General features: G+C 41.0%; 3 protein-coding genes across 8 annotated transcripts; all 3 read left to right on the top strand.

Annotated features, from left to right (window-relative positions):
- LOC122882270 (zinc finger protein OZF-like) lies at positions 1-19,049 on the top strand. 5 transcript variants are annotated; one of them, XM_044209489.1, is made up of 4 exons: positions 5-293; positions 459-890; positions 5,098-5,180; positions 7,118-7,697. In XM_044209489.1, the coding sequence occupies exons 1-4, from the start codon at positions 122-124 to the stop codon at positions 7,283-7,285; spliced, it is 855 nt and encodes a 284-aa protein (XP_044065424.1). In that variant the 5' UTR covers positions 5-121; the 3' UTR covers positions 7,286-7,697. The 5 variants fall into 5 exon arrangements, with proteins under 5 accessions (XP_044065419.1, XP_044065420.1, XP_044065424.1 ...); XM_044209485.1 differs by lacking the exons at positions 5,098-5,180; positions 7,118-7,697 and adding an exon at positions 7,741-8,418 and having other exon boundaries at positions 2-293; positions 459-1,353; XM_044209486.1 differs by lacking the exons at positions 5-293; positions 459-890; positions 5,098-5,180 and adding exons at positions 6,159-6,952; positions 18,683-19,049.
- Positions 11,121-14,021, top strand: LOC122882271 (zinc finger protein 664-like). The gene is made up of 2 exons (XM_044209490.1): positions 11,121-11,423; positions 11,586-14,021. Exons 1-2 carry the CDS (start codon positions 11,252-11,254, stop codon positions 12,701-12,703), a joined length of 1,290 nt encoding a protein of 429 aa, XP_044065425.1. The 5' UTR covers positions 11,121-11,251; the 3' UTR covers positions 12,704-14,021.
- Positions 14,658-27,341, top strand: LOC122882268 (zinc finger protein 436-like). Of its 2 annotated transcripts, none has more exons than XM_044209482.1 (3): positions 14,658-14,910; positions 18,202-18,534; positions 25,212-27,341. In XM_044209482.1, the coding sequence occupies exons 1-3, from the start codon at positions 14,739-14,741 to the stop codon at positions 26,336-26,338; spliced, it is 1,632 nt and encodes a 543-aa protein (XP_044065417.1). In that variant the 5' UTR covers positions 14,658-14,738; the 3' UTR covers positions 26,339-27,341. The 2 variants fall into 2 exon arrangements, with proteins under 2 accessions (XP_044065417.1, XP_044065418.1); XM_044209483.1 differs by lacking the exon at positions 25,212-27,341 and adding an exon at positions 24,121-25,162.
- The last annotated feature ends 535 nt before the right edge of the window (positions 27,342-27,876 follow it).

Here is a 27,876-nt window from a genome sequence, read left to right as displayed (position 1 = left end):
GTGTGACATCCAGCGGAAGTAAACAATACAAGCGCTAGCGTTAGCTGCATGTTTTGAATTCGCTGGAAGGTGTTATTGTATTCGCAGCGCCGCTAATTATTTCATTTGTAATTAAGCAACAATGTCTTCAGTTGAGTGTTTGAGAGAGTTTGTCAACGAGCGACTAACTGCTGCTGCTGAAGAAATATTCGGAGTTTTTAGAAAAACTATCGTCGAGTACGAGGAAGAGATCTGTCGTCAGCGCAGACTGCTGGATATCGTTTGGAAACCCGAAATAAAGTTACACAGGATAGGTGTGTAAAACGTCATTATTGTAGTAACATAAAACAGAGGAATGCGATTAATATATGTAATCCAAATTGTTTAAATATATACTGGTACTCATTTCCTCGCATGTCTGCATCTTTTCCTTTACCATCACAGTAGTGTCCTATTCCTGTTGTTCTCTGTCCCTCCAGAGCTCCCACAGCAACATGTCTGTAAGGAGGAGGAGGTTCTCGCTGACCAGCAGCTCTGTATTCAGGAGAGGAACTCCAGTCTGGACCAAGAGGACCCAGAGCCTCCACAGATTAAAGAGGAACAGGAGGAACTCTGTAGCAGGCAGGAGGGAGAGCAGCTTGTACTGAAGCAGGAGACTGATACCTTTATGTTGACTCCTGCTTACGAGGAAAGTGACCGCAGTGAACCAGAACCGAAAAGTGACCACCAGCTCGTCTCTCACGACTGTCATGTAGCTGAGAGCCAAGATCAGAAAGGAGGCAAGCATGAAGACTCGGGATCAACTAGAGATGCAGAGCCAAAACAAAAGAATCCAGATCACAAACGCAGAAGCCACAGTAACAATGTACACAAGTCTACCATGTCAGAGATTCACCGTAATCCTCACGCAGGTAAAAAGTCTTTAAAATGCGACGCATGTGGAAAAGATTTTAAGTATAAGTCAAGATTGCAGACACACCTGAGAACCCACACAGGTGAGAAGCCGTACCTTTGCAAGGCCTGCGGGAAAAGATTCATTCAGATATCAGCTTTATCAAGTCATATGAGAACCCACACAGGTGAGAAGCCATATTCTTGCAAAACATGTGGGAAAGATTTAAGAACTAGCAATGCCTTGAAAGTCCACACGAGAACCCACACAGGTGAGAGGCCGTACCTTTGCAAGACCTGCGGGAAAAGATTTCCTCAGTTATCAGGTTTATCAGGTCATATAAGAACTCACACAGGTGAGAAGCCATACCTTTGCAAAACCTGCGGGAAAAGATTTCCTCAGTTATCAGGTTTATCGTGTCATATAAGAATCCACACAGGTGAGAAGCCATATTCTTGCAAAACATGTGGGAAAGATTTCAGAGAAAGTAGTCACTTGAAAGTCCACGTGAGAATCCACACAGGCGAGAAGCCGTACCTTTGCAAGACCTGCGGGAAAAGATTTTGTGGCATTTCAGCATTGAAAACACACATGACAATCCACACAGGTGAGAAGCCATATACTTGTAAAACATGTGGGAGATCTTTTAGACAGAGTAATGGATTGATAGTCCACATGAGAAGAGCCCACACTGGTGAGAGGCCGTACATTTGCACAATCTGTGGGAAAACGTATGTTAATGCGTCTAATTTGGCACAGCACAGCAGATTGCATTCAGGCAAGTAGTCTTGTATTTGCAAAATATGTGGGAGACGATTCAGTTCTAGTGGTTTGTGGTCAAAACACACAAGAACTCTCAGAAGTGAGGAGCTGTATAATTGCAGCACTTGTGGGAAAAGTTTTACTCGCATCACGTACTTGAAAAAACACCCGAGGATCAATATACACAGGAGACACCATCGAGCTGAAGCTCCTGTGGAGACGAGTTCACCTATGAAGGAACCACACTTTTCCAATATGTACATCTCTCGACTGAATGTAAAATGTTTTCCATAAAATGGGACGTCAGTTTCTCTGATGTGATCTGTAACAAAGAGTTACTGATTCTGATTGTTGTTGGTTTTGCCAAATGTCCGTATATGAAGCATCTCTGAATCATTTTTAGTTCAAAGTTCAACAAGGACTTAAAATCCTTCTACCTCAAGTAGTATTTCAGAGTTCTGTATAAGGGCTGCGTTTCATTAGTTATTCAACAAGCCCTCGTTCCCCTCGGCACTTGCCCTCGGGGGAATCCCTGCCGCCATCATAAGTGTCTCCATTTGTCTGAAAAACTGAAGTAAACTTGGTGAGATCGACCCCCGGAGGGCCGAGGGAGCGAGTCCACAACGATGGTCACTCTGAGGTGTAAATGCATTGCACTTACGCATTTGTTGCAAGAAAATACATCCATGGTTAGGTGGCAGTAATGTTTATAAAACTCCTAAAAGAAAAATGTATGAAAAATGTCATTCACTGAAAAATGCCATATAACTAATTGCAGTTAGTATTTACTTGGATTGTTGTTTAGCTTGTGTGGTTTCTTTATTCCCAACATTACCTGTAAACGCATGGGAAAATTGCAGTTTTGCAAGATATAAACCCGTAGCAAGTGTCCTCTGTGTAACGTATGCTGTTACACAATACCAAGGGCTGAGGGAAGTGGAACTACTAATGAAACGCAGCCATAGACTCCTACACCTTTACAAGAAGTCAGATGTTACATTTTAGCGTTACTGACATCACTGTTTTATATTAACTTATAAAAAGTCCTATAAAATGTGAACATGCCTCCTTTTTTGTTATTTTTATACACTGCCTCATTTATGTGTCTGACTGACACAAAAACCTGTAATTGTTGTATGATGACAGATGTATAATAGGTGTGTCTTTGTATTTACATACTGTTGAGGGTCCGGCTGGATGGAGTATGGTCGAGCCTCACCCCTTGATATCCCCCACGGAACTATGATATACAATTGAGGACAGTAATTAAACAATGACAGCGGACACACAAGAATGACACGCACTGTTTGCACATCTGACAGTTTATGCCATGTCTTCACGAATTCTGGCAGCACCTGCCACCGCGAACAGTAGCACGTACTTGACCACAACATCCTGCTCCAACAGTTGCAGCATCTGTGTGACCTGTGCTAAAGGTTAAGTTCTCACCTCCAGTTGAGCAGGCGGTTGAACTAGGGGCCTCTCGCTGTGCAAAACATCCTGTATAAGTGTCTTCAGGTTGTGACTGACATCAACACCTTTTTATATACCAACTTTATGCATACTTAAAATGAATAATGGCTTGCTGATAACAGCTTGTTCTTTTTCTTTTTTCATTTTGGTTTTTGCTGTTCTAGTCTCTGTGGACTAGACTCTTTTAGATTTGATATTCTTGATTGACCATTTTGTTGAGAGGTAGAGAGGGAAGTTTTTGTTACCAGTTAATATAGCATTTTTAGCAAGCTTTTGCTTTTTGCATAGAGTATTTTGATAATCCATATCAGATTTGTGCAGCTTTAAATAAAAACAGACTGTATACTCTACAGTCAGAATACAGTTTCTGTAGGACTCTTCTCTGAACGCCGACTGCGACAGCCTAACATCTAAAAGGTATTGTTCTCCTTGGGATCGGTGGACAAATTCAGTAATTATTTGATGCAAAATAATCAAATTGGTGTTGAACAGTTTGCTGCTAAAATTACATCCCTCAGTTCCAATACCTGATGCATGATTGAGCAGTTATAGGTCAACTCTACGATTTGTTGCTAATATTGTTGAATAATATTTGATTTGTTGTTAATACTACTGAATAATTTTGAGATTGTTGCTAATACTATAGAATACTCACAGATTGGTGTCTAAAGGTATTGAGTTATATTTGATTCCTTGCTATAAAATACTGTCATGAATTTGATTAGTTCCAGAAGGCATTGAATTGTATTTGATCTGCTGTTACAGCTATTGATTTGACTTTGACTGGCTGCTAGGGGTGTTGATGTGTAGATGATTGGTTGATAATATGTGAACGGAGGATTTGTTTTGAATCAAATCTGAGTTTTTGTTTAAAGTGATAGGGTTGTAAGAGGCTTGATTCCGCCTCGGTAAACCGGGCGAGGCTCTTGAACCCAGTCTCGAGTCTCCCTCAGGCAGTCCCAGACTATTTGAGGTACCACCAGATTCTCCTAAACTGCAGCACATACACTCGGTTGCTATCCAGCCTGTCTCTGAACATTTACTAAGACATTTTGGGCCTGAAAGAAGTGATACAACCAAGCTGGTTTTCAACAGTTAACTAAGGTCTCTTAAGCAGGCTCTAACATAATGTTTAACTGCGTAGGTAGATGGTCCGGCCTGATACCGGGGTCATAGGCCATCAGTCAGCCGTCATTAGGTAATATATCCTTGCTTGGAGGGGGTATCGGCTAGGAACCACAACAATACATTGCAGTATGTTTGTGCAACAGCATTTCTTAGAACAATTACAGTCTTCTGTATCTTCTTCTAGTGTGAAATCTCTTCAAAAGACTGACAGGCTGATCTGGATACAGTATGATGGACAGGAAACAAGACTGAAAACTGAAAGTTTTGTAATGAAATAATTGTCAACATGTAAGCAGTATTGTGATTCTTCACCACCTTTGACCCAAAACACTTATATGACAGATATACATAGTTACAACAGTTAGTTTGCAGGTTAAAATGAAAAAACCACGAGCTTATAAAATAAGATGCATTGTCAAACTATTCAACGTTGACTCGCTGCTACATACACACGTTACATGTTATGTCGTCGGCAATGAAAATCAAATGTTATATAATGTGGCACTGACAGACACCATTCTGCAGAATGATTCATTTAATGTTTCTTACTTCAAATATATTTTAATCCATTTAATAATACTTCTGCACTTTTACTTAACTAACATTTGACTTAATTAATCTGAATACTTCTTCCACCATTGCTTATTTGTTTTTTGTGCAAAATTATCATCCGCAAAGTAACAAAAAAGTCGTCTGTCAGTTAAAAGTAGCAGTTCAGTAGATGTATATCCAAGCTGCTGATAATAAACAAGTTTTGAATAAAATATCAGTTCAAAGCGGAACGTAAAGCTCCTGCGCTTCCACTGTCGGAACTTAAAAAGTGTGACATCCAGCGGAAGTAAAAGGCCTTTCTCATTTCTCAGTTTGTACCTCCTCGCGTCGCAGTCCCTCCCACCGGAGACGCTGGAGGAGGAGGTGCGGGAGAGGAGAGAGGAGTTCTAAAGAGGTACGTTTCAAATTGTTAAATAATGTTTATCCATGCAAAGAATTTTTACATTCAGAATTTAATATTGAAGACAATGTTTGTACTTTTTGTTTAGCTAACATTGAAACAGATGAGCATCTCATTTTCTCGTGTGTTTATTCAAAGATATTTTGGGATAGTTTTTGTATTTGGGTTTATCAAAACAACTTAGGTGTCCGTTCTTTCAATTACAATGATGTTAAATTTGGCGTTGTACTGGAGGACAAATCAAAAGATTTAACAATTAATAGCATGATTGTTATGGCAATTTTTTTCATTCACAAATGTAAATTTGGCAATATTAAGCCTTTATTTAATGTTTTTATTCATGATATGTCATCTTTAAAAGAGTCTTTGAATGTCTGTAACTCTAGGAATGCACTTTGGCTATGTAATAATCTGGAAGCTCTTTCTTTGAACCCTGTAACTTTGTAATTATGGCTTTCTTTGTTCTTGGTTTCATTTTTGTTCAATTGTTCGACCTGCTCTTCTTGAAATATTGAATGTTTAATAAGCCTGTATGGTTTTTGAAATAAATATTAATAAAAAAAAAAAGGAGAGAGGAGTCGAGGCAACAGGCATTTAACGAAATGAGACGTCATTTTAAAGCGACGTCAGCTGCATCATCTGTCCACTGTTATGGGCTAGGTTTGTTTAGTTATCTCTGTCAGGTGATCATAACTCAACGTGTCAATGAGACAAGAATGTACGGATGTCACACTTTTTCCTTTTATTTAACACACACACGTACAGTATATAGCCTTTATATATTTTATTGTGTGAAGCATTGCAAATGTTTGTATGAAAAGTACTATACAGATAAAGTGACATACAGTGTGTGTATATATATATATATATATATATATGTGTGTGTGTGATTGAGGGATATACAGTTATATAAGTGACTGAGTTATATAGGAATACACAAACACACTGACAAAGTAAAATTGATCTCAAATGCAGCATTTGCAGACAACATAATGGGCAATAAACTATATGCCAACATGAAATACAGCAGATTAGTGCTGAGAAGAGCATGCTGTTGTTGATATAATAATGGGACGTTTGCAGCTGTTTGCAGCTGTAAACATCACGTCACGATAGCAGTTCAATTGGGTGTAGCCGACAAAAACGCAATTAATATCAAGGTGAACTGCGGTTAGAACAGCGCACCTTACGCGGAAACGGTGAAGGGCAGAAAGTTTGATCATCTTAAATCATTAATACCACTTGTGAAAACAAAAGGATCACATCTGGAAGTCTGTCTGCTCCAGCTGTGTGACGCCTCTTGTGTACAACACGTGCAGAAAAGACTTCCGCAAAGGATGCACCGGTGTGTCCTCACTCACAGCTCCTCCGGCGAACCTCCTCTCTCCTCGAGACGCATTTTAGGAATTGAGACGGCCTTCAAGGAGACGCGCTGAGGTCGACTTCCGGGTCACAGGCAGGAGGACCGGGGTGCGAGGAGCAACAATGAGAAAAGCCCGAAAAGGCGCCGGAGTTAGCTGCACGTTTTGAGTTCGCTGGAAGGTGTTATTGTATTCGCAGCGCCGCTAATTATTTCATTTGTAATTAAGCAACAATGTCTTCAGTTGAGTGTTTGAGAGAGTTTGTCATCGAGCGACTAACTGCTGCTGCCGAAGAAATAATCGAAGTTTTTAGAAAAACTATCGTCGAGTACGAGGAAGAGATCTGTCGTCAGCGCAGACTGCTGGATATCGTTTGGAAACCCGAAATAAAGTTACACAGGATAGGTGTGTAAAACGTCATTATTGTAGTAACATAAAACAGAGGAATTCGATTGATATATGTAATCCAGGTTGTTTAAATAAATACTGGTACTCATTTCCTCGCATGTCTGCATCTTTTCCTTTACCATCACAGTAGTGTCCTATTCCTGTTGTTCTCTGTCCCTCCAGAGCTCCCACAGCAACATGTCTGTAAGGAGGAGGAGGTTCTCGCTGACCAGCAGCTCTGTATTCAGGAGAGGAACTCCAGTCTGGACCAAGAGGACCCAGAGCCTCCACAGATTAAAGAGGAACAGGAGGAACTCTGTAGCAGGCAGGAGGGAGAGCAGCTTGTACTGAAGCAGGAGACTGATACCTTTATGTTGACTCCTGCTTACGAGGAAAGTGACCGCAGTGAACCAGAACCGAAAAGTGACCACCAGCTCGTCTCTCACGACTGTCATGTAGCTGAGAGCCAAGATCAGAAAGGAGGCAAGCATGAAGACTCAGGATCAACTAGAGATGCAGAGCCAAAACAAAAGAATCCAGATCGCAAACGCAGAAGCCACAGTAACACTGTACACGAGTCTGCCATGTCAGAGATTCACCGTAATCCTCACGCAGGTAAAAAGTCTTTAAAATGCGACGCATGTGGAAAAGATTTTAAGTACAAGTCAAGATTGCAGGCACACATGAGAACCCACACAGGTGAGAAGCCGTACCTTTGCAAGGCCTGCGGGAAAAGATTCACTAAGACATCAGATTTGACCGCTCAAAAGATCCACACAGGTCCATATTCTTGCAAACATGTTTCAAGTCAGTGGTCACTTGAAGGTCCACATGAGAACCCACACAGGTGAGAAGCCGTACCTTTGCAAGACCTGTGGGAAAAGATTCTGTGACATGTCAACGTTGAAGATACACATGACAATCCACACAGGCGAGAAGCCATATTCTTGCAAAACATGCGGGAAAGATTTCAGACTTAGTGGTCACTTGATGTTCCACATGAGAAGAGCCCACACAGGTGAGAAGCTGTAGCTTTGCACGACCTGCGGGAACATATGTGGTTGACGATTTCAGGTACCTGTTTCAGAACAGCCGGTCAGAGTCAGTTCAATCGACTCTGAGTATGTCCGATCCAAGTTAAGCTCGTGCATGGTGAATGAAAAAAGCCATCATCAATGGAGCTCCAATAGTATGATTCACCAGGGCAACAGGTAAATAAAAGGCAGAGCCTCCATTTTAATCCAGTGGACGTACATGTACATGCGGACTGTGCAATTTTTTTTTTAGCCCGAGAGCGGGGAAAGTGTCCATAACTTTTTATTCTGTGTTGTCTATTAATTCATCATTTACCAGACTTACATTTGTTTAATGGATGATGAAGTGATGGAATCTGACTGTGTTGCCTACTTTCCACTTTAAATACATTTGTTTAGCTTTAATCTGACAAAACCCAGGGGCCAGTAACTGATGATGAAAAACATATCGATCAAAGACACAGAGACATGATTGTAAACTTACAATCTGATCCAGTAATAATGCATTTGGTGGTTTACACCTGAAAAGGCGTCAAGGTTCAAATACAGTTAATTTGCAAATTCCACCTAGAATTTTAAAATAATAATTTAATGGTAGTTGTAATGTTAACAAAGTAATAATAATAATTAATAATAATAATAGAAATGATAGTGATAGGAATAATAATGATGATAATAATAGTAATAAGACTAATAACAACAACTGTAGTAGCAGTTGTCGAGCAGGAACACGGGGGCAGCAGGTGGCCCACAACCACAGAGCCAGACTCTGCAGCTCTGGAGGCAGAAATATAGATTTGAGTTAGTAACATGCAGTAATGAGATAAAAATGTATACAGAGGGAGAGGAGGAGAGAGGAGCTCAGTGCATCATGGGAAGTCTCCCGGCAGTCTAGGCCTACAGCAGAATAACTAAGGGATGGTTCAGGACTCACCCGAGCCAGCCCTAACTATAAGTTTATCAAAGAGGAAAGTCTTAAGCCTACTCTTAAATGTGGAGATGGTGTCTGCCTCCCGAACCCAAACTGGGACCTGATTCCACAGGAGAGGAGCTTGATAACTGAAGGCTGTGGCTCCCATTCTACTTTTGGACACTCTAGGAACCACAAGTTACCCTGCATCCTGGGAGTGCAGTGTTCTAGTGGGGTAATAAGGTATTATGAGCTCTTTAATATACAATGGTGCCTGACCATTAGGAGCTTTGTAGGTGAGGAGAAGGCTTTTGAATTCTATTCTGGATTTTACAGGGAGCCAGTGCTGATAAGCTAATATTTAAGAAATATGATCTCTTTTCCCGGTTCTTGTCAGTACACGTGCCGCAGCATTCTGGATCAAGTGGAGAGTCTTAAGGGACTTATTCGGGCAGCCTCATAATAAGGAATTGCAATAATCCAGCCTAGAAGTAACAAATGCAGGGACTCATTTTTCGGCATCATTTTGAGACAGGATGTGTCCCTGATTTTGCAATGTTACGTAGGCAGCCAATGTTAAGAAGGCAGTCCTTGAAGTTTGTTTCATGTGGAAGTTAAAGGATAAATCCTCAAGTAGTATTTCACAGTTCTATATGAAGCCTCCTACACATCTTTGCAAGTAGTTAGATTTTACATTTGAGGGTTACTGACATCACTGTTTTATATTACCATATTAGAAGTCCTATTAAATGTGAACATGCCAACCTTTTTGGTATTTCTTTACACTGTCTCACTTATGTGTCTGACTGATAGGTGGTTTTTGTATGATGACATAAGATAACCATATTTACTATGCTTTTGTATACTTATAATAATTTCATATCAGCTTTTATGTCTTTGATTATCTCTGATAAGTTACAGTGTCTGTATTATTCACCTGATTCAGTATGTATGGATGGACCTGAAGGTTCCCCTGGTTAGCTGGAAGAACAGCTGGTGTCACTGTAACCATATTTTTCACTCTGACAGAGAGTGTACCCTTATCACGTGGATTTACTTGACTCAGTACTATATAAGCTGTGTCTGCCTTACCTCGGGGCAGATTCTGGATGGTACTTTGGTTCTACTCTGGGTCTGACCGTGTGTGTAAATAAACCAGCCTTAACTAATAATCGACTCGTGGCCTGGTTGATTTCAACTTCATTGGATCCAAGACAAAAGAATCTCCCTTTAACTGACCAACAGAATAAAAGCCACATTTTTTCTTGATAAATGACTTAAAACATGAATTGATTATCAAAACAGTTGTCAGTTAATGCCTGCTCATTTTAAAGAATAGCACTGAGACTCCGTATCAGTTAGAGACGCAGATCCAAAACCACAGAGAAGTCCTCACAAAATCAATAGTCACACTAACAATGTATATAACTCTGCCATGTTAAAGATTCACCGTGATACGTGCACACGTAAAAAGTCAAATGTGATGCATGGAAAAGTAGTGCAGAGACACCAGAGCGTCCTCACAGGTGAGAAGCCATATTCTTGCAAAACATGCAGCAAAATTTTCAGTTCAGTAAAAATATTTATAACCTCACAGATTTGCGATAGGTGTGTCTTTGTATTTACATACATTACAGTATTTTTGAGCAACAGCATTTCTTAGAACAATCACAGTTCTGTATCTTGGGAATCTTTGTTTCACAGTGAGTAGTGGCTGTTAAACTAAAGGTGTAATGTGGATGGCCAACTGTCGTGTGGACGAGCATTTACCAAATGTCATAAATGTTCATTTTTCAGAAGACCAGCGTCTTGTGGTTTTTGTCAGTAGTTCTAGTGTGCAATCACTTCGAAAGACTGACAGGCTGATCTGGATCAGTTTGATGGACAGGAAACAAGACTAAAAACTGAAAATATCAATTTTTGTAATTAAATAATTGTCAACATGTAAGCAGTGTTGTAATTCTTCACCACCTTTTACCCCAAAACATTTATATGACAGCTATACGTAGTTACAATAGTTACTTTGCAGTTAAGATTTAAGAAACAAAACTTATGACTATAAAATTAGGTGCATTGTTAAATCTAATATAATATCTAGAGTATAAAATCTTTACAAAGTTTTTTGTTTTGTTTTTTCCGTTTGTTAGTTTTGGTTAAAGTCATGATGTTACACACTCCGATACAGTAGGTGGCGGCATGCACCTTCAACGTTGGTTTGTAGTCCGCCAGTAAAATCGCGGAAGAAGCAGAAGAAGAAGAAGAAAACAATAATAAACAATACAAGTGCTAGCTTTAGCTACATGTTTTGAGTTCGCTGGAAGGCGTTATTGTATTCGCAGCGCCGCTAATTATTTCATTTGTAATTAAGCAACAATGTCTTCAGTTGAGTGTTTGAGAGAGTTTATCATCGAGCGACTAACTGCTGCTGCCGAAGAAATGTTCGGAGTTTTAAGAAAAACTATCGTCGAGTACGAGGAAGAGATCTGCCGTCAGCGCAGACTGCTGGATATCGTTTGGAAACCCGAAATAAAGTTACACAGGATAGGTGTGTAAAACTTCATTATTTTAATAACATAAAACAGAGGAATTCGATTGATATATGTAATCCAGGTTTAAATAAATACTGGTACTCATTTCCTCGCATGTCTGCATCTTTTCCTTTACCATCACAGTAGTGTCCTATTCCTGTTGTTCTCTGTCCCTCCAGAGCTCCCACAGCAACATGTCTGTAAGGAGGAGGAGGTTCTCGCTGACCAGCAGCTCTGTATTCAGGAGAGGAACTCCAGTCTGGACCAAGAGGACCCAGAGCCTCCACAGATTAAAGAGGAACAGGAGGGACTCTGTAGCAGGCAGGAGGGAGAGCAGCTTGTACTGAAGCAGGAGACTGATACCTTTATGTTGACTCCTGCTTACGAGGAAAGTGACCGCAGTGAACCAGAACCGAAAAGTGACCACCAGCTCGTCTCTCACGGCTGTCATGTAGCTGAGAGCCAAGATCAGAAAGGAGGCAAGCATGAAGACTCGGGATCAACTAGAGATGCAGAGCCAAAACAAAAGAATCCAGATCGCAAACGCAGAAGCCACAGTAACACTGTACACGAGTCTGCCATTTCAGAGATTCACCGTAATCCTCACGCAGGTAAAAAGTCTTTAAAATGTGACGCATGTGGAAAAGATTTTAAGTACAAGTCAAGATTGCAGGCACACATGAGAACCCACACACCTGAAAAGCCATATTCTTGCAGCAGCTGTGGAAAAAGATTCAGTCAGACATCAGATTTGACCGCTCATATAAGAATCCACACGGATGAGAAGCCATATTCTTGCAAAACATGTGGGAAAGATTTAAAAAGTAGCAGTATCTTGAAGGTCCACATGAGAACCCACACTGGTGAGAAGCCGTACCTTTGCAAGACCTGCGGGAAAAGATTCAGTGAAATGTCAAAATTGAGAAGTCACATAAGAATCCACACAGGTGAGAAACCATATACTTGTGAAACATGTGGGAAAGATTTCAGAGTTAGTAGTCACTTAAAAGTCCACATGAGAAGAACCCACACAGGTGAGAAGCCGTACCTTTGCAAGACCTGCGGGAAAAGATTCTTTGACATTTCAGCACTGAAAACACACATGACAATCCACACAGGCGAGAAGCCATATACTTGTGAAACATGCGGGAGATCTTTTAGACAGAGTGGTGGCTTGATAGTCCACATGAGAAGAGCCCACACTGGTGAGAAGCCGTACATTTGCACGATCTGCGGGAAAACCTATGTTGATGCGTCTAATTTAGCACAGCACAGCAGATTGCATACAGGCAGGTAGTCTTGTATTTGCAAAATATCTGGGAGACGATTCAGTTCTAGTGGTGAAAACACACAAGAACTCACAGAAGTGAAGAGCCGCATAATTTCAGCACTTGTAGATAAAAGTTTTACTCACATCACATACTTGAAAAAACGCCGAGGATCAATATACACAGGAGACACCATCGAGCTGAAGCTCCTGTGGAGACGAGTTCACCTCTGAATTAAATACACTTTTCCAATATCTACATCTGTCAACTGAATGTAAAATGTTTTCCATAAAATGAGACGTCAGTTTCTTATTGTAAAGTTTCCCTTCATATGACTGTATTGTTTATATTTCTGTTAGCAGCAGTATTTCTTTGAAACAGTCGTAATCTCCCAAATGGAGGAAACATTTTTATTAACACTGAGTGCACAGTAGTGGCTGTTCAAGTCACGGTGTGATCTTGATTGTTGTTGATTTTGCCAAATGTCTATTTATGAAGCATCTCTGAATCATTTTTAGTTTAAAGTTCAACAAGGATTTAAAATCCATCTACCTCAAGTAGTATTTCAGAGTTCTGTATGAAGCCCCCTACACATCTTTTCATTTCAGGCTTACTGACATCACTGTTTTATATTACCATATAAGAAGTCCTATTAAATGTGAACATGCCTCCTTTTTGGTATTTTTATACACTGCCTCACTTATGTGTTTGACTGATAAGTGGTTTTTGTATGATGACAGATGAATAACCAGTAGTGAAATGTAACTAAGTATATTTACTCAAGTACTGTACTTAGGTACAAATTTGAGGTACTTGTACTTTACTGGAGTATTTGCATCTGTTGTAACTTTTTACTTCTACTGCACTACATGTCAGAGGCAAATATTGTACTTTTTACTCCACTTCATTTGTCTCATTTTTTTAGATTACAATTTTTAATACCCTTCCTTCACATTCTAGTGGAGCATTTTCATTTATTCATCTGATTACTTCTTTCACTACTGTGTTTAACCTCACAGATTTGCGATAGGCGCGTCTTTGTATTGACATACATTACAGTATGTTTGAGCAACAGCATTTCTTAGAACAATCACAGTTCTGTATCTTGGGAATCTTTGTTTCACAGTGAGTGCACGATAATGGCTGTTAAACTTTGGCCAATTGTGTGGATAAGAGCATTTGTCAAATGTCATAAATGTTTTGGTGTCTTGTGGTTTTTGTCAGTAGTTCTAGTGTGCAGTCACTTCGAAAGACTGACAGGCTGATCTGGATCAGTTTGATGGACAGGAAACAAGACTAAAAACTGAAAATATCATCAGTTTTGAAATTAAATATTTTTTAACATGACAAGTAAGCAGTATTGTAATCCTTCACCACATTTTACCCCAAGCCATTTATTTGACAGCTATACGTAGTTACAATAAACAACATAATGAGCTTATAAAATATAATGCTTTGTCAAACTATTCAACATAGACTCGCTGCTACTGTAACAAAGAGTTTCCCTACGGGGATCAATAAAGTATTTCTGATTCTGATTCATACAAATGTTACATCTTGTGACATCAGTAATAAAAATAAAATATTGTATAATTATGTGGCACTGACAGAGGCCATTCTGCTTAGTGATTAATTTAACGTTTCTTGCTTTAAATATATTTTGCTAATAGTACTTCTGTACTTTTACTTAATACTATAAATGCACCGTGAATTACACTGTGGTATTTCTACTTAATTAATTTGAATAGTTCTTCCACCACTGCTTATTTGTTTTTTGTGCAAAATTATTATCCGCAAAGTAACAAAAAAGACTTGTGTCAGTTAAAAGTAGTAGTTCAGAAAAGAGCACCAAATGTCCTTGTGGAATAAAGCGAGGTAGATGTACATCCTTGCTGCTGATAACAAACAAAAGTTTTGAATAAAATGCCGGCAGTTGAAAGCGGAACTTAAAGCTCCCGCGCTTCCACTGTCGGAACGTAAAAAGTGTGACATCCAGCGGAAGTAAACAATACAAGCGCTAGCGTTAGCTGCACGTTTTGAAATTTCATTTGTAATTAAGCCACAATGTCTTCAGTTGAGTGTTTGAGAGAGTTCATCATCGAGCGACTGACTGCTGCTGCTGAAGAAATATTCGGAGTTTTTAGAAAAACTATCGTCGAGTACGAGGAAGAGATCTGCCGTCAGCGCAGACTGCTGGATATCGTTTGGAAACCCGAAATAAAGTTACACAGGATAGGTGTGTAAAACGTCATTATTGTAGTAACATAAAACAGAGGAATTCGATTTTATATTATGCAGATTGTTTAACTATTTATGACGGTACTCATTACCTCTGCGATTGTTTTTTTACCATCACAGACTGTCATTAGCCAGTAAATATCTATAAAATAACCAAATAAACGACTAAGAATTGCCCAAGTCAACATTTGTAGCCTAACAAACAATATGCAAGAACTAAGACCACCTGGCTCTAATACACAGTACCTCAAGGACATATGCACAATGCTACAGACAGTCACTGATACTGACAGAGAAACATGTTTAGTTGGAAAGCTTAATATTGACTGGTTCTCCAATACTTGTACATGTTAAGTAGCTACTGTATGTCTTTTATCCCAGATTGTGAATCTACCAACAAGAGTTAATACCAGGTGTTCAAGAATGTCCTCTTCAACTCGCATACATCATTTTTCCACAAATTCAGTGGAGATGTGCTCTAAGGCTGTATCTGTACCAGTAGGCTTCAGTGATCACAACTTCATTACAGTGGCAAGGAAAACAAAGGTTCCTAAAGCGGGGCCTAAAGTTATATACAAAACAATTAATACAAAGAAAATGTGAAAACGCATTTGTTGATGGCATGAAAAAGATACAGTGGGATAATGTGCTTAAATTAACTTATACTGAAGCTGCCTTACAATTATTTATGCAACTGTTTACAGTTCACTGAGAAACGGTGTCACAAAAATTAATAAACAGAAGAAAAAGCAAAATTATCAATCCGAGATTTAGGAAATTAAAGGTGACAGCAAAAAGTTATGGACAGCCCTTAATGAAGTAATGGGTAATCATATAAAGTGAATAAAACTCCCTCATTTATTGAATCTAGTGGTGGATTTATATTGAAACCTCAGGGTATAGCTAATTATTTTAATAATTACTTCATAGGTAAAGTGGATAAAATAAGAAATCAAATGTTGCCAGTGACTGGTAAGCTGTCTGAGTCAGCTGAGTCACTAATTAAACAACATATTATGTACAACAAAAAGTGCAAATTTGAATTTATTAATGTAAACAGAAGAAATGGAAAAGCTTCTCTTGTCACTGCAATGTGATAAACCGTGTGGCTATGATAATCTGGATGGTATATTACTACAGCTGTCAGCTAGGACAGTCTTATTTTTCATTTTTATCCATATTTACTAATGATCTACCATGTGTATTTATGCTGATGATACTACAATATATGCATCTGCAGAAAATACCAAGGAGCTTAACAAAATGCTTCAAGAAGAGCTGATGCTGGCTTCTGATTGGGTTTCTGAAAACAGGCTAAAGTTGAACATCTCAAAAACCAAGAGCCTGATATTTGGCTCCAGGCGAAGCTCTAAGGACAGATCAAGAGCTGTGTATCACTTTGCAAGGGGTAGCCACTGAGCAGGTTAAAGAGGGAAAATTGTTGGGTGTCACAATTGAGGGAACACTTTCATGGTCAACTCACATTAATATAATATGGATGCTAAAATGAGTAGAGGCATCTCATCAGAAGGTCCGCTTACTTTTGAATAGAAATAACAATTAAATAAGTAAAACAATCTTTAGTCTTATCCCACATCGATTACTGTTCTGCAATCTGGTCTAGTGCCTCAAAACAAGAGCTTAATAAGATCCAGCTCACTCAAAACAGAGCTGCCCGCCTTGCTCTTAACTGCTCAATGAGGCACTATGTGGAAGGGATGCATGCCAGGCTGTCATGAGAGTTGAAGAGAGACTGGCATGTAGCCTGATGCAGTATATAGGAACCATCTGTGCCGTAGGAAAACCTACATACTTATATTCACAGATAACACACACCAGAGATAGACATTATTATGACACTAGATATGCCTTCATGTGACGATTTACATTACCTTTACCTAAAACCAATGCTTTAAAGAAAACTGTAATGTATAGAGCTGTGTCACACTGAAACAAACTACCACTACATTTAAACGCGATTACCAGTTAGATCAGTTTTAAAAAGAAATTAAGAACGACAATTATTCAGAAATAAATCAGTTTAGGCTACATATGAGATTTTGTATGAGATGGTTGATTAGACTTGTGGTGCTAACTTGGGTAATGCTTCACTGTATACTAGTGGTATTGTGCAGTTATTTATACTATATATACCCATCTTACTAACTATTATTTGTTTTAACCATTTACTGAATGTAAGAGAGCCATTATATATTTATTTCATTTTGTTGATATTGTTGAATATATATAATGTGATGTTTGAATGTCTTGAGTGGACCCCAGGAAGAATAGTTGTTACTGCAGTAATATCTAATGGGGATCCTAAATAAATAAATAGTTGTGTTTACACGGACCCTAATATTCCACTAATAATTGGAATAAGGTCAATCAGAATAAAAATGCCTCTTGTAACCACCTCAATCGGAAGAGACCGGCCCGATCCAGCCCGATCCGGCCCGATCGGAAGGTTGAAAGGGGTGGTGTAAACCTTTGATAATTCGTTCATTGGAAAAATAGTAGCGCTTAATAACCATGTAACGCTTAATCCGACCGTTTCTGTCTGGTTGAAATACATATATTCTTTCTGTGCATGTTTGACCCATGTGGGGCTACCATTAGGTGACGTGAACAAGTTTCTGGGAGGGACAGAAACATGGCGGTAGCAAAACATAACTGGTCTGTGGCCGAGACAACATTTTTTTGTTGGAGACCGTGCTGCATTCACATGGATTCAGGCAGACAACACCTTCTGGACGGCATGGGAAAACAGTCTGATGGAATGGCAGGACGACGAAACCAAACACGCATGACGATATGTTTCTATGGTGATGTCGGCTGCACAAAGTTAATAGCTAGCCAGATAGCTCGCTAAGCTAATATAGCATAACACACTTTCAATATTATCTACCTGGTATTCCACCCAGCTCTGTGCTGATCACCTAACTTTACCGTCTCGTCCACTAAAATGTTGTCTGGTTTGCCGTCTACCGTCTGCCTGAATCCATGTGAATGCAGCAAGGATTGAAACAGAAACAGAACAGCAGAACATCTTCTGTTTATATTTCCGGCAGATTAGACGCTTCACAGCGGGAGGAACCACAAGAGTTCTATTCTGATTAAATGCTTTGGGGCACGCACATCTTATCGAATCACTTTATTTAGCGTCCATGTAAACAGTTAAATTAGAATCTCTAATCAGAATGATTTCAATCAGGTTGAAGAAATATTGTCCATGTAACTGCAGCTAGTCACAGTAGTATCCTATTCCTTTTGTTCTCTGTCCCTCCAGAGCTCCCACAGCAACATGTCTGTAAGGAGGAGGAGGTTCTCGCTGACCAGCAGCTCTGTATTCAGGAGAGGAACTCCAGTCTGGACCAAGAGGACCCAGAGCCTCCACAGATTAAAGAGGAACAGGAGGAACTCTGTAGCAGGCAGGAGGGAGAGCAGCTTGTACTGAAGCAGGAGACTGATACCTTTATGTTGACTCCTACTTACGAGGAAAGTGACCGCAGTGAACCAGAACCGAAAAGTGACCACCAGCTCGTCTCTCACGACTGTCATGTAGCTGAGAGCCAAGATCAGAAAGGAGGCAAGCATGAAGACTCAGGATCAACTAGAGATGGTAAAAAGTCTTTAAAATGTGACGCATGTGGAAAAGATTTTCAGTATAAGTCAAGATTGCAGACACACATGAGAACCCACACAGGTGAGAAACCGTACCTTTGCAAGACCTGCGGGAAAAGATTCAGTCAGATATCAGGTTTATCAGGTCATATAAGAATCCACACAGGTGAAAAGCCATATTCTTGCAAAACGTGGGAAAGACTTAGCAGTGTCTTGAAAATCCACATGAGAACCCACACAGGTGAGAAGCCGTACCTTTGCAAGACCTGCGGGAAAAGATTCAGTGACATTTCAGCACTGAAAGCACATTTAAGAATCCACACAGGTGAGAAACCATATTCTTGTGAAACGTGGGAAAGGTTTCAGAGTTAGTCACTTGAAAGTCCACATGAGAAGAGACCACACAGGTGAGAAACCGTACCTTTGCAAGACCTGCAGGAAAAGATTCTGCGACATTTCAGCATTGAAAACACATATGACAATCCACACAGGTGAGAAGCCATACACTTGCAAAGCATGCAGGAGATCTTTTAGACAGAGTGGTGACTTGATAGTCCACATGAGAAGAGCCCACACTGGTGAGAGGCCGTACATTTGCACAGTCTGCAGGAAAAGATATGTTGATGCGTCTAGTTTGGCACAGCACAGCAGATCACATACAGCCAAGTAACTTGTATTTGCAAAATATGTGGGAGACGATTCAGATCCACTGGTTTGTGGTCAAAACACACAAGAACTCACAGAAGTGAGGAGCTGCATAATTGCAGCACTTGTGGGAAAAGTTTTACGGAAATCACATACTTGAAAAGCAGACACCATCTAGCTGAAACTCCTGTGGAGATGTGGTCACCTATGAATTAAATACACTTTTGCAATAGCTACATCTCTCAACTGAATGTAAAATGTTTTCCTTAACATGTCAATTTCTTAATGTAAAGTTTCCCTTCATATGACTGTATTACTGTATTACAACAAACAATCATAATCTCCCAAATGGAGGAAACATTTTGGTTTCACAGTGAGTGCACAATAATGGCTGTTAAACTAATGGTGTAATGTGGATGGCCAATTGTCGTGTGCTTAAGAGCATTTGCCAGATGTCATAAATGTTTTTCAAAAGACCAGCGTCTTGTGGTTTTGTCAGTAGTTCTAGTGTACGATTACTTAAAAAGACAGGCTGATCTGGATACAGTTTAAGACTAAAAACTGAAAATAGCATCAGTTTGTAATTAAATAAATGTCAACATGTAAGCAGTATTGTAATTCTTCACCACCTTTTACCCCAAAACATTTATATGACAGCTATATGTAGTTACAGTAGTTAACAATAGTTACAAAAAGCTTATAAAATAAAAAAAAAATCTAAAATCTGCTGGCTGGCAAGTTGGTCTTGAAGCTCAAGTTGGTGGGCAAAGGAGCTCATGAGGCCTTTCCCTTTCAGGCTATGCAGCTTGACAGCTATGATCAGCCTGATGAAGGGATGCTGATAGTCAAGGACCATGGGGTAAATTGTGTCTGATGCAAGGTTGCTGCTGCAGTGTAGACATCCTCCCACCCTGATGAATCTTGTGGTCTCATCGAGTTCTGGGACGAGTGACATGAGGCGGCTGTATTTCGCCACTGTCCCAGAGCTTCCAGTTCGGCAACAGCATAGTCATCAGCTGCTGCAGGGGTTCCAGGATCTGCCACCCCATGCAGCTGGCGGGCAGTGACTTCCAGGTAGTTACTCAGGGTCTGGTGTTGCTGTGGATCTGGCACATATGCAACTGAAGTTACCAGAACAGCAACAGCAGGTTGTTTCAACTCTGGCTTGTTGTGGGGTGAGCACTGCCGCTCAGGCCACTCCTCTGGTTGCCGCTTCAGGAATGATGGGCCATGGGTCCCACATACTACCATCAACCAGGTCAAGAAGAGTAGTCCTTGGGTGATGTCATCTGCTGGATTGTCCCCTGATGGCACGTATCGCCATGTAGCAGATCCTGTCACCTCAGCCACTCGAGTGCCTACAAAAAACTTTGTAGCGACACGAGTCTGACAACAACCACATGAGAACAGTCAATGAGTCAGACCATAGTGTGAGGCTACGAATGAGGAGGGTCAATTTCCTTGGAGAGCTGTGTACTAGTGAGGCACAGCTCACAGCTCCAGGTGAGAGATGGACTGCTGCTTCTTGGGGGCAAAGTGGGACTGTGCAGCGAGGAAGGAGACTTCCAACTTGCCCTGAGGGTTCTCAGTCCTAAGAAAAGCCACGGATCCATATGCCTGCTCTGAAGCATTGGCGAACACATGAATATCTCTCATACTGCTGGGTTGGTCCATCTCAGGGCTGGCATAGCACCTCGGCAGCATTATCTTTGGCAGGTATTCCAGCTCAACCTCCCACGAACGGCATGAACACAGCAGGTCTTCAGGTAGCTGTGGGTCATCCCACCCTTGACATGGTTGAAGTCACCCGAGATAAATATGAGTGCACTCGGGTGTTGAGTTTGGCTGACACCTGGACATCGGGCTGGCTGTGGCTGAGCCATAGCTCACAGCTGTCTGACGTGGCTTCAGAGGGGAGGTGGTTAATGATGGAGGGATCATTACTTACCCCTTTCAGCCAGGAGATGGCACAGTTTGTCTACCAGAGCCCTAGTAGCTTCTCATGATGTCAGGCTCTGTAGACAGTTAACAACATGTAATGACTTCTCTATGGCAATTCGGATGTCCTCCTCTGGCTGGCTGTGGTCCATCACATGCTTCTGCACTGCAAATATCGCACAGCAGGAACTGCAGGTTGTTCCAAAGGGGAGTTCTTGCCACTCTCACACACTCAGTGAGCTGACTTGCTTAAGATCTTTCCACAGGAACCGCAGCATTGGTCTTTCTGTCGGGAGCAGCCGCACTTGGTGAAACATCCTGCGGATGTCATTGCTGAAGGCCAGTAGCAAGGGGCCTAAGGGAGGACCTGGCAGTAGGAGCTTGTTTAGATTGTGGCCTTGATATTGGAAGGAGCAGTTATACAGCACCCGGTTCTTTCCATTGTGATGGACTATATGGTGTGTATATACCATGCATCTGTCTTCTTCACCTGATCTGGCCCTACATTCACAGCATAGCCTGCTTCTTCCAGTTTGCAAATCTCTGCCTGGTAGGCAGCAGCTAGCTCTGGGGCCTTTCATCAACCTTTTCTCAATGCCTCTAAGCTGTGGCTGCACAGCTTCCAGTGAGGCATGCAGCTGAGGCATGTTCTTGACTCGCAGGAGCGGTGTGTCGTATTGCTATGTGTCGTCAACGTCCACTTTCACCGTCTGCTCTTGAAGCATGGTCTTGACGTGATCTCATGGTCAACTTCTCCCCGCGATAAGGAAGCACGTCCATCTGCCACAATTTCTCCACATGAGAGAATAGGTCAATTGGGGACAATGTGGACGTGAAGAAGCAATGTGGTGCATCAAGGCTGCGCTTGATGTCTTGAGCTGGGCCTTGTAGAGTCCATCCCAGGCGTATTCTCACCACGGCTGGCCCTCTGACCGGGCCAAACGAACAGGTTATAAGGTGTGTGCAGTCAGAGCCGATCAGTAGTACTGGGTGAACTCTGTTCAACGACTGAAGAGGCAACCCAGTTAAGTGTCTGTACTTCTGCTGCAGTGTACCGACGGGATGAGTGTGCTTGGCCAGCCCCAGCTGCTCAGCTGTGAATGCACTCTGGATCTGGAATTTCTCCTTTGGCTCTGCAACAGGGGATGTAGTGAAAGATGCCGTTGCCCCATGAAGCACCTACATCTCCTGTCTGACTGTGCAGAGGTCAAACTCTTGCTTCTTGCTCTCTTGCCTTTTAGGCCTACCTTTCTTGCTGCTGCATGGAGACCTCGGACCACATATGCCTCCAGTGACCTGTTGCCGTTCCTTATAATAACCTTGCTGATCTTCAGGAGCACCTTGCAGTTGTATGATGGGCAGTCAATGTACAGGACCTTGCTGGCGGTGTTCAAAAGACAGTTCTCTGCCGTGGCTGTCTCCGGAGCTGTGCCCTCTGCTCTCTCATTCACCTTGTGCAGCACAAGCAACTCTGGACATGTATAAGTCCTGAATGGAAGGCATATGGGGCTATTATTGTAACAGAACTATTTACAAATGTGAGTGGAGAGTTGTGTAACTGTATCTCAATCCGTGTGCGCATAATCAGATTTGTAAATGTGTAAAATAGTCTCTAAATGCGTACTGAGATTTGTGAATGTGTATAGGAATCTGCAAATGTGTATTCACAATCTGTGTTTGCAAGTGTAAAAAATCTCCAAATCTGTATTCAGATATGCAAGTGTATTGAGATTTGTAAATGTGTAGACAAATCTGTAAATGCGTACGTAGATCTATGAATGTGTAGACAAATAAGTAAGTAAATATGTCACTTTTGTCACTTTCTCGTTAAGTCATTTTGTTAATTAACAGTTCTACCAGAGACGTTTCTATTATAGAGCATCTTTGGTTCTACCTACCAACCTGAAAGCGGACTCTGCCCGGATGGACTGGGAGCTCGGAAAAGCAGGGCAGTGTTGGTGTTGTTTACACCGCTAGTATAGGAACTTTGGACCACCTGGAGGAGGATGTTCTGAGACCCGGGGTGGGGGGGGTTGAGCAGGGAATGCGGGCAGGGAGTGGCGCCAGAATGGGAACCAGAACCAGGCTCAGCAGCCTCACAGTGAACACAACCTCCGAGGCCGACAGAGACCAGTTTGACGACAAGAAATACAGTAACGTTGGCCATGAAAACATCCTTCTCTCGGCGGTCCAGAGCTCCTGTGCTAGTAGTGTGAACAGCACCACATTCCCCAAATGCTCCAAACTCCCAACCGGGCTGAGCTAGCTAACAGCAGCTAAAGTTAGCAGCAGTTAGCACTTTTAACAACAAGTAAAGCATCTGTCCTTCAGGAAACACGTAAATCACCGAGAGTTGAGACAGAGGACATTAGAGGGAAAACCAGAAAATATTTTCTCCTTAAAATATGATCCAGTTCCACCCAAATCAATGAATAAAGTTGTGTTTTTTTTTACAGTAGTAAGGTCTAGCCCCAAGAATAAAATTTTTCCAACCAATGCTTGTCTCATGTGTGGTCTGATAAACAGTAAATCCATCAAATTCAGTGCCCCATATAGCTATTTTCCAAGCTAGCTGACATATGTCGTCCTTGGGGGAATATAAGTAGAAGAATGTAAAATAACTTAATAGAGTGCCTGTCAAAGAATTTATTTGTACCAACTAGAGTACAAATTTACAATTTTTTTAGAAAATCCTCATTTGAAGGCGCTTTCCATTTTATCTTTGAAAATGGTAAGCTAAATTATTTTGCATTCTTTTACTTTTATTCCCCCAAGGCTGACATATGACAGCTAGTTCTTATAATACATCCATGCAGATTGCATTTTCACAACCACTACCCAGCCCAGCAATGTGGGTGCTACTGCTGACTGGTGGTATGTAGGCTGTTTAGCAACTGAGACACACACACATTTGCAAATTGCCACACGCATTTGCAGATCTCTGCCACAGCAGACGTGTAGCAAAAGTCACGTGTAACTGATAACTTGTCTGTATTTGCAGCTCCTGGCAAGCGGGGGTGCAGGAGTACTTGTCTCGGCTGCCTTCCCTGTTCCCCGGAGGATGGTGTTGTTCCATCTGTATACCCATACCATGGCTCACGTGGTGTACAGAATAGTGTGTGCTGGGTACTCTGGCCCCACTGGTCTGCACAGGGATAGCTTGCTCGAGGATGGGTAGAATAGTATGAGTGAGTGAGAGGGGCCTTCTTCCACCTGGTGTGAAACTCTGAAGTGGGAGAAATCCTCTGCCAGCATGTCACCAGGGCCAGGAGTGGAGAGGTGTGCCTCTCTGCGGCCAGCAGGATGCACTGTATCAGGCCCGGTGCTGGGTGATATCTTTTTTTTCCCACAGTCGTCTGTGCTTGGTGGCAGGCGTGAGTGTGGAGGTGGCTGTGGTGTGGCAGGTCTGTGGGGGTCTCTCAGCTCAGTCACCAGAGTCTGGAACTGTTGGCGGAGCTCGGCGTTGGCTTGCTTCATCTCCTTTAATGCTGCAACGAGTCCAGGTACTTGGCTAGACTGGTGCCTCAGAGCTGCATTCTCTTGGTTTTCAGGAGGTGATTCAGGAGGTGAGCCCTCTGCTGGCCAGTGATTGGCGACTCAGTCCCCACAGTCTTCATCAGCGCAGACTTCTTGATATTAGGGATGTGCGCAATGAGTCAATTAAATGCCTGGCCTCCTGCTGTATGTGGCAGCCCCTTCCTCCTTCAAATGGTTCTTAAATACTTGCAATATTTTTTCAGACAATATTTAACCTTATTGATTAAATTGTGCTAAATTTTGACTGTTTTCTGAATGTTTTCTTAGTTTTAGACGAGTCGACTAGTTTAAATTTAAATTTCCGTTTAATTGACAGGAAAATTAGTCATTAGGAACATCCCTACTGGATATTATTTGGAAACCCGAAATAAAATTACACAGCATAGGTGTGTAAATCTTTTTAGATAAAATTTTTTAACTAACACAAAACGGAGGGATTCAATTTATAAATAATCCAGATTGTTTAAATATATACTGGTTCTCATTTCCTCATGTGTCTGTATTTTTTTAGTTACCATCACAGAGGCCTATTCTTTTTGTTCTCTGTCCCTCCAGAGCTCCCACAGCAACATGTCTGTGCAGAGGAGGATGTTCTGGCTGATCTGCAGCTCTGTATTCAGGAGAGGAACTCCAGTCTGGACCAAGAGGACCCAGAGCCTCCACAGATTAAAGAGGAACAGGAGGAACTCTGTAGCAGGCAGGAGGGAGAGCAGCTTGTACTGAAGCAGGAGACTGATACCTTTATGTTGACTCCTGCTTACGAGGAAAGTGACCGCAGTGAACCAGAACCGAAAAGTGACCACCAGCTCGTCTCTCACGACTGTCATGTAGCTGAGAGCCAAGATCAGAAAGGAGGCAAGCATGAAGACTCAGGATCAACTAGAGATGCAGAGCCAAAACAAAAGAATCCAGATCGCAAACGCAGAAGCCACAGTAACACTGTACACAAGTCTGCCATGTCAGAGATTCACCGTAATCCTCACGCAGGTAAAAAGTCTTTAAAATCTGACACATTTGGAAAAGATTTGAAGTATAAGTCAAGATTGCAGACACACATGAGAACCCACACACCTGAGAAGCCATATTCTTGCAAAACATGTGGGAAAGATTTTAGAGTTAGTGGTCAGTTAAAAGTCCACATGAGAACCCACACAGGTGAGAAGCCATACCTTTGCAAGGCCTGCGGGAAAAGATTCAGTCAGATATCAGGTTTATCAGGTCATATAAGAACCCACACAGGTGAGAAGCCATATTCTTGCAAAACATGTGGGAAAGATTTCAGAGAAAGCGGTCACTTGAAAGTCCACATGAGAAGAGACCACACAGGTGAGAGGCCGTACCTGTGCCAGACCTGTGGGAAAAGATTTTGTGATATTTCAGCACTGAAAACACACATGACAATCCACACAGGTGAGAAGCCATATACTTGCAAAATATGCGGGAGATCTTTTAGACAGAGTGGTCACTTGATAGTCCACCTGAGAAGAGCCCACACTGGTGAGAAGCCGTACATTTGCAAGACCTGCGGGAAAAGATTCTGTGACATGTCAGTATTGAAAATACACATGACAATCCACACAGGTGAGAAGCCATATACTTGCAAAACATGCGGGAGATCTTTTAGACAGAAAGGTCACTTGATAGTCCACATGAGAAGAGCCCACACTGGTGAGAAGCTGTAGCTTTGTGCGATCTGCGTGAAAAGATGTGTTAATGGTTCCAATTTGGCACAGCACAGAAGATCGCATTCAGGCAAGTAGTCTTGTATTTGCAAAATATGTGGAAGATGATTCAGTTCTTGGAGTTTGTGGTGAAAATACACAAGAACTCAGAAGTGAAGAGCCGTATTATTGTAGCACTTGTGGGAAAAGTTACTCAAATCACATACTTGAAAAAACGCCTGAGGATCAATATACACAGGAGACACCATCGAGCTGAAGCTCCTGTGGAGACGAGTTCACCTATGAATTAAATACACTTTTCCAATATCTACATCTATCAACTGAATGTAAAATGTTTTCCATAAAATGAGACGTCAGTTTCTTATTGTAAAGTTTTCCTTCATATGACTGTATTGTTTATATTTCTGTTAGCAGCAGTATTTCTTTGAAACAGTCGTAATCTCCCAAATGGAGGAAACATTTTTAGTAACACTGAGTGCACAGTAGTGGCTGTTCAAGTCACGGTGTGATCTTGATTGTTGTTGGTTTTGTCAAATGTCCTTTTATGAAGCATCTCTAAATGATTTTTGTTCAAAGTTCAACAAGGACTTAAAATAATCCTTCTTACTCAAGTAGTATTTCATATTTATATAAGAACTCTCCTGCACATCTTTGCAAGAAGTCAGATTTTAGTTTTGAGGCTTACTGACATCACTGCTTTATATTACCATATAAGAAGTCTTTTTGGTATTTTTATACACTGCCTCACTTATGTGTTTGACTGATAGGTGGTTTTTGTGTGATGACAGATGAATAACCGCACACTTTTGCAATAGGTGCATTTTTGTTTTTACATACATTCCAGTATATTTGAGCAACAGCATTTCTTAGAACAATCACAGTTCTGTATCTTGGGAATCTTTGTTTCACAGTGAGTAGTGGCTGTTAAACTAATGGTGTAATGTGGATGGCCAGTTGTAGTGTGGACGAGCATTTGTCAAATGTCATAAATGTTTTCAAAAGACCAGCGTCTTGTGGTTTTTGTCGGTAGTTCTAGTGTGCAATCACTTCGAAAGACTGACAGGCTGATCTGGATCAGTTTGATGGACAGGAAACAAGACTCTTAAAACTTAAAATAGAATTAGTTTTGTAATTAAATAATTGTTGACATGTAAGCAGTGTTGTAATCCTTCGCCACCTTTTATCCCAAAACATTTATATGACAGCTATACGTAGTTACAGTAGTTACTTTGCAGGTTACGATAAAAAAAAATAAAATAAAATAAAATAAAATATATATATATATATATATATATATATATACATAGACTCACTGCTACATACAAATATTACATGTTCTGACATCAGTAATTAAAATTAAATGTTGTATAATTATGTAGCACTGACAGAGGCCATTCTGCTTAGTGATTAATTTAACGTTTCTTGTTTTAAATATATTTAATTAACTTTTTAATTAACTAACATTTTGAATGCACAGTGGATTACACTGTGGTATTTCTACTTAAATAATCTGAATTCTTCTTCCACCACTGCTTATT

This window comes from Siniperca chuatsi, linkage group LG9 (assembly GCF_020085105.1).
Source record: "Siniperca chuatsi isolate FFG_IHB_CAS linkage group LG9, ASM2008510v1, whole genome shotgun sequence".
In the NCBI taxonomy this organism is placed as follows: Eukaryota; Metazoa; Chordata; class Actinopteri; order Centrarchiformes; family Sinipercidae; genus Siniperca; species Siniperca chuatsi.
The sequence above is the reverse complement of the archived record's forward strand: the minus strand, read 5'-3'. Positions and strand labels throughout refer to the sequence as shown.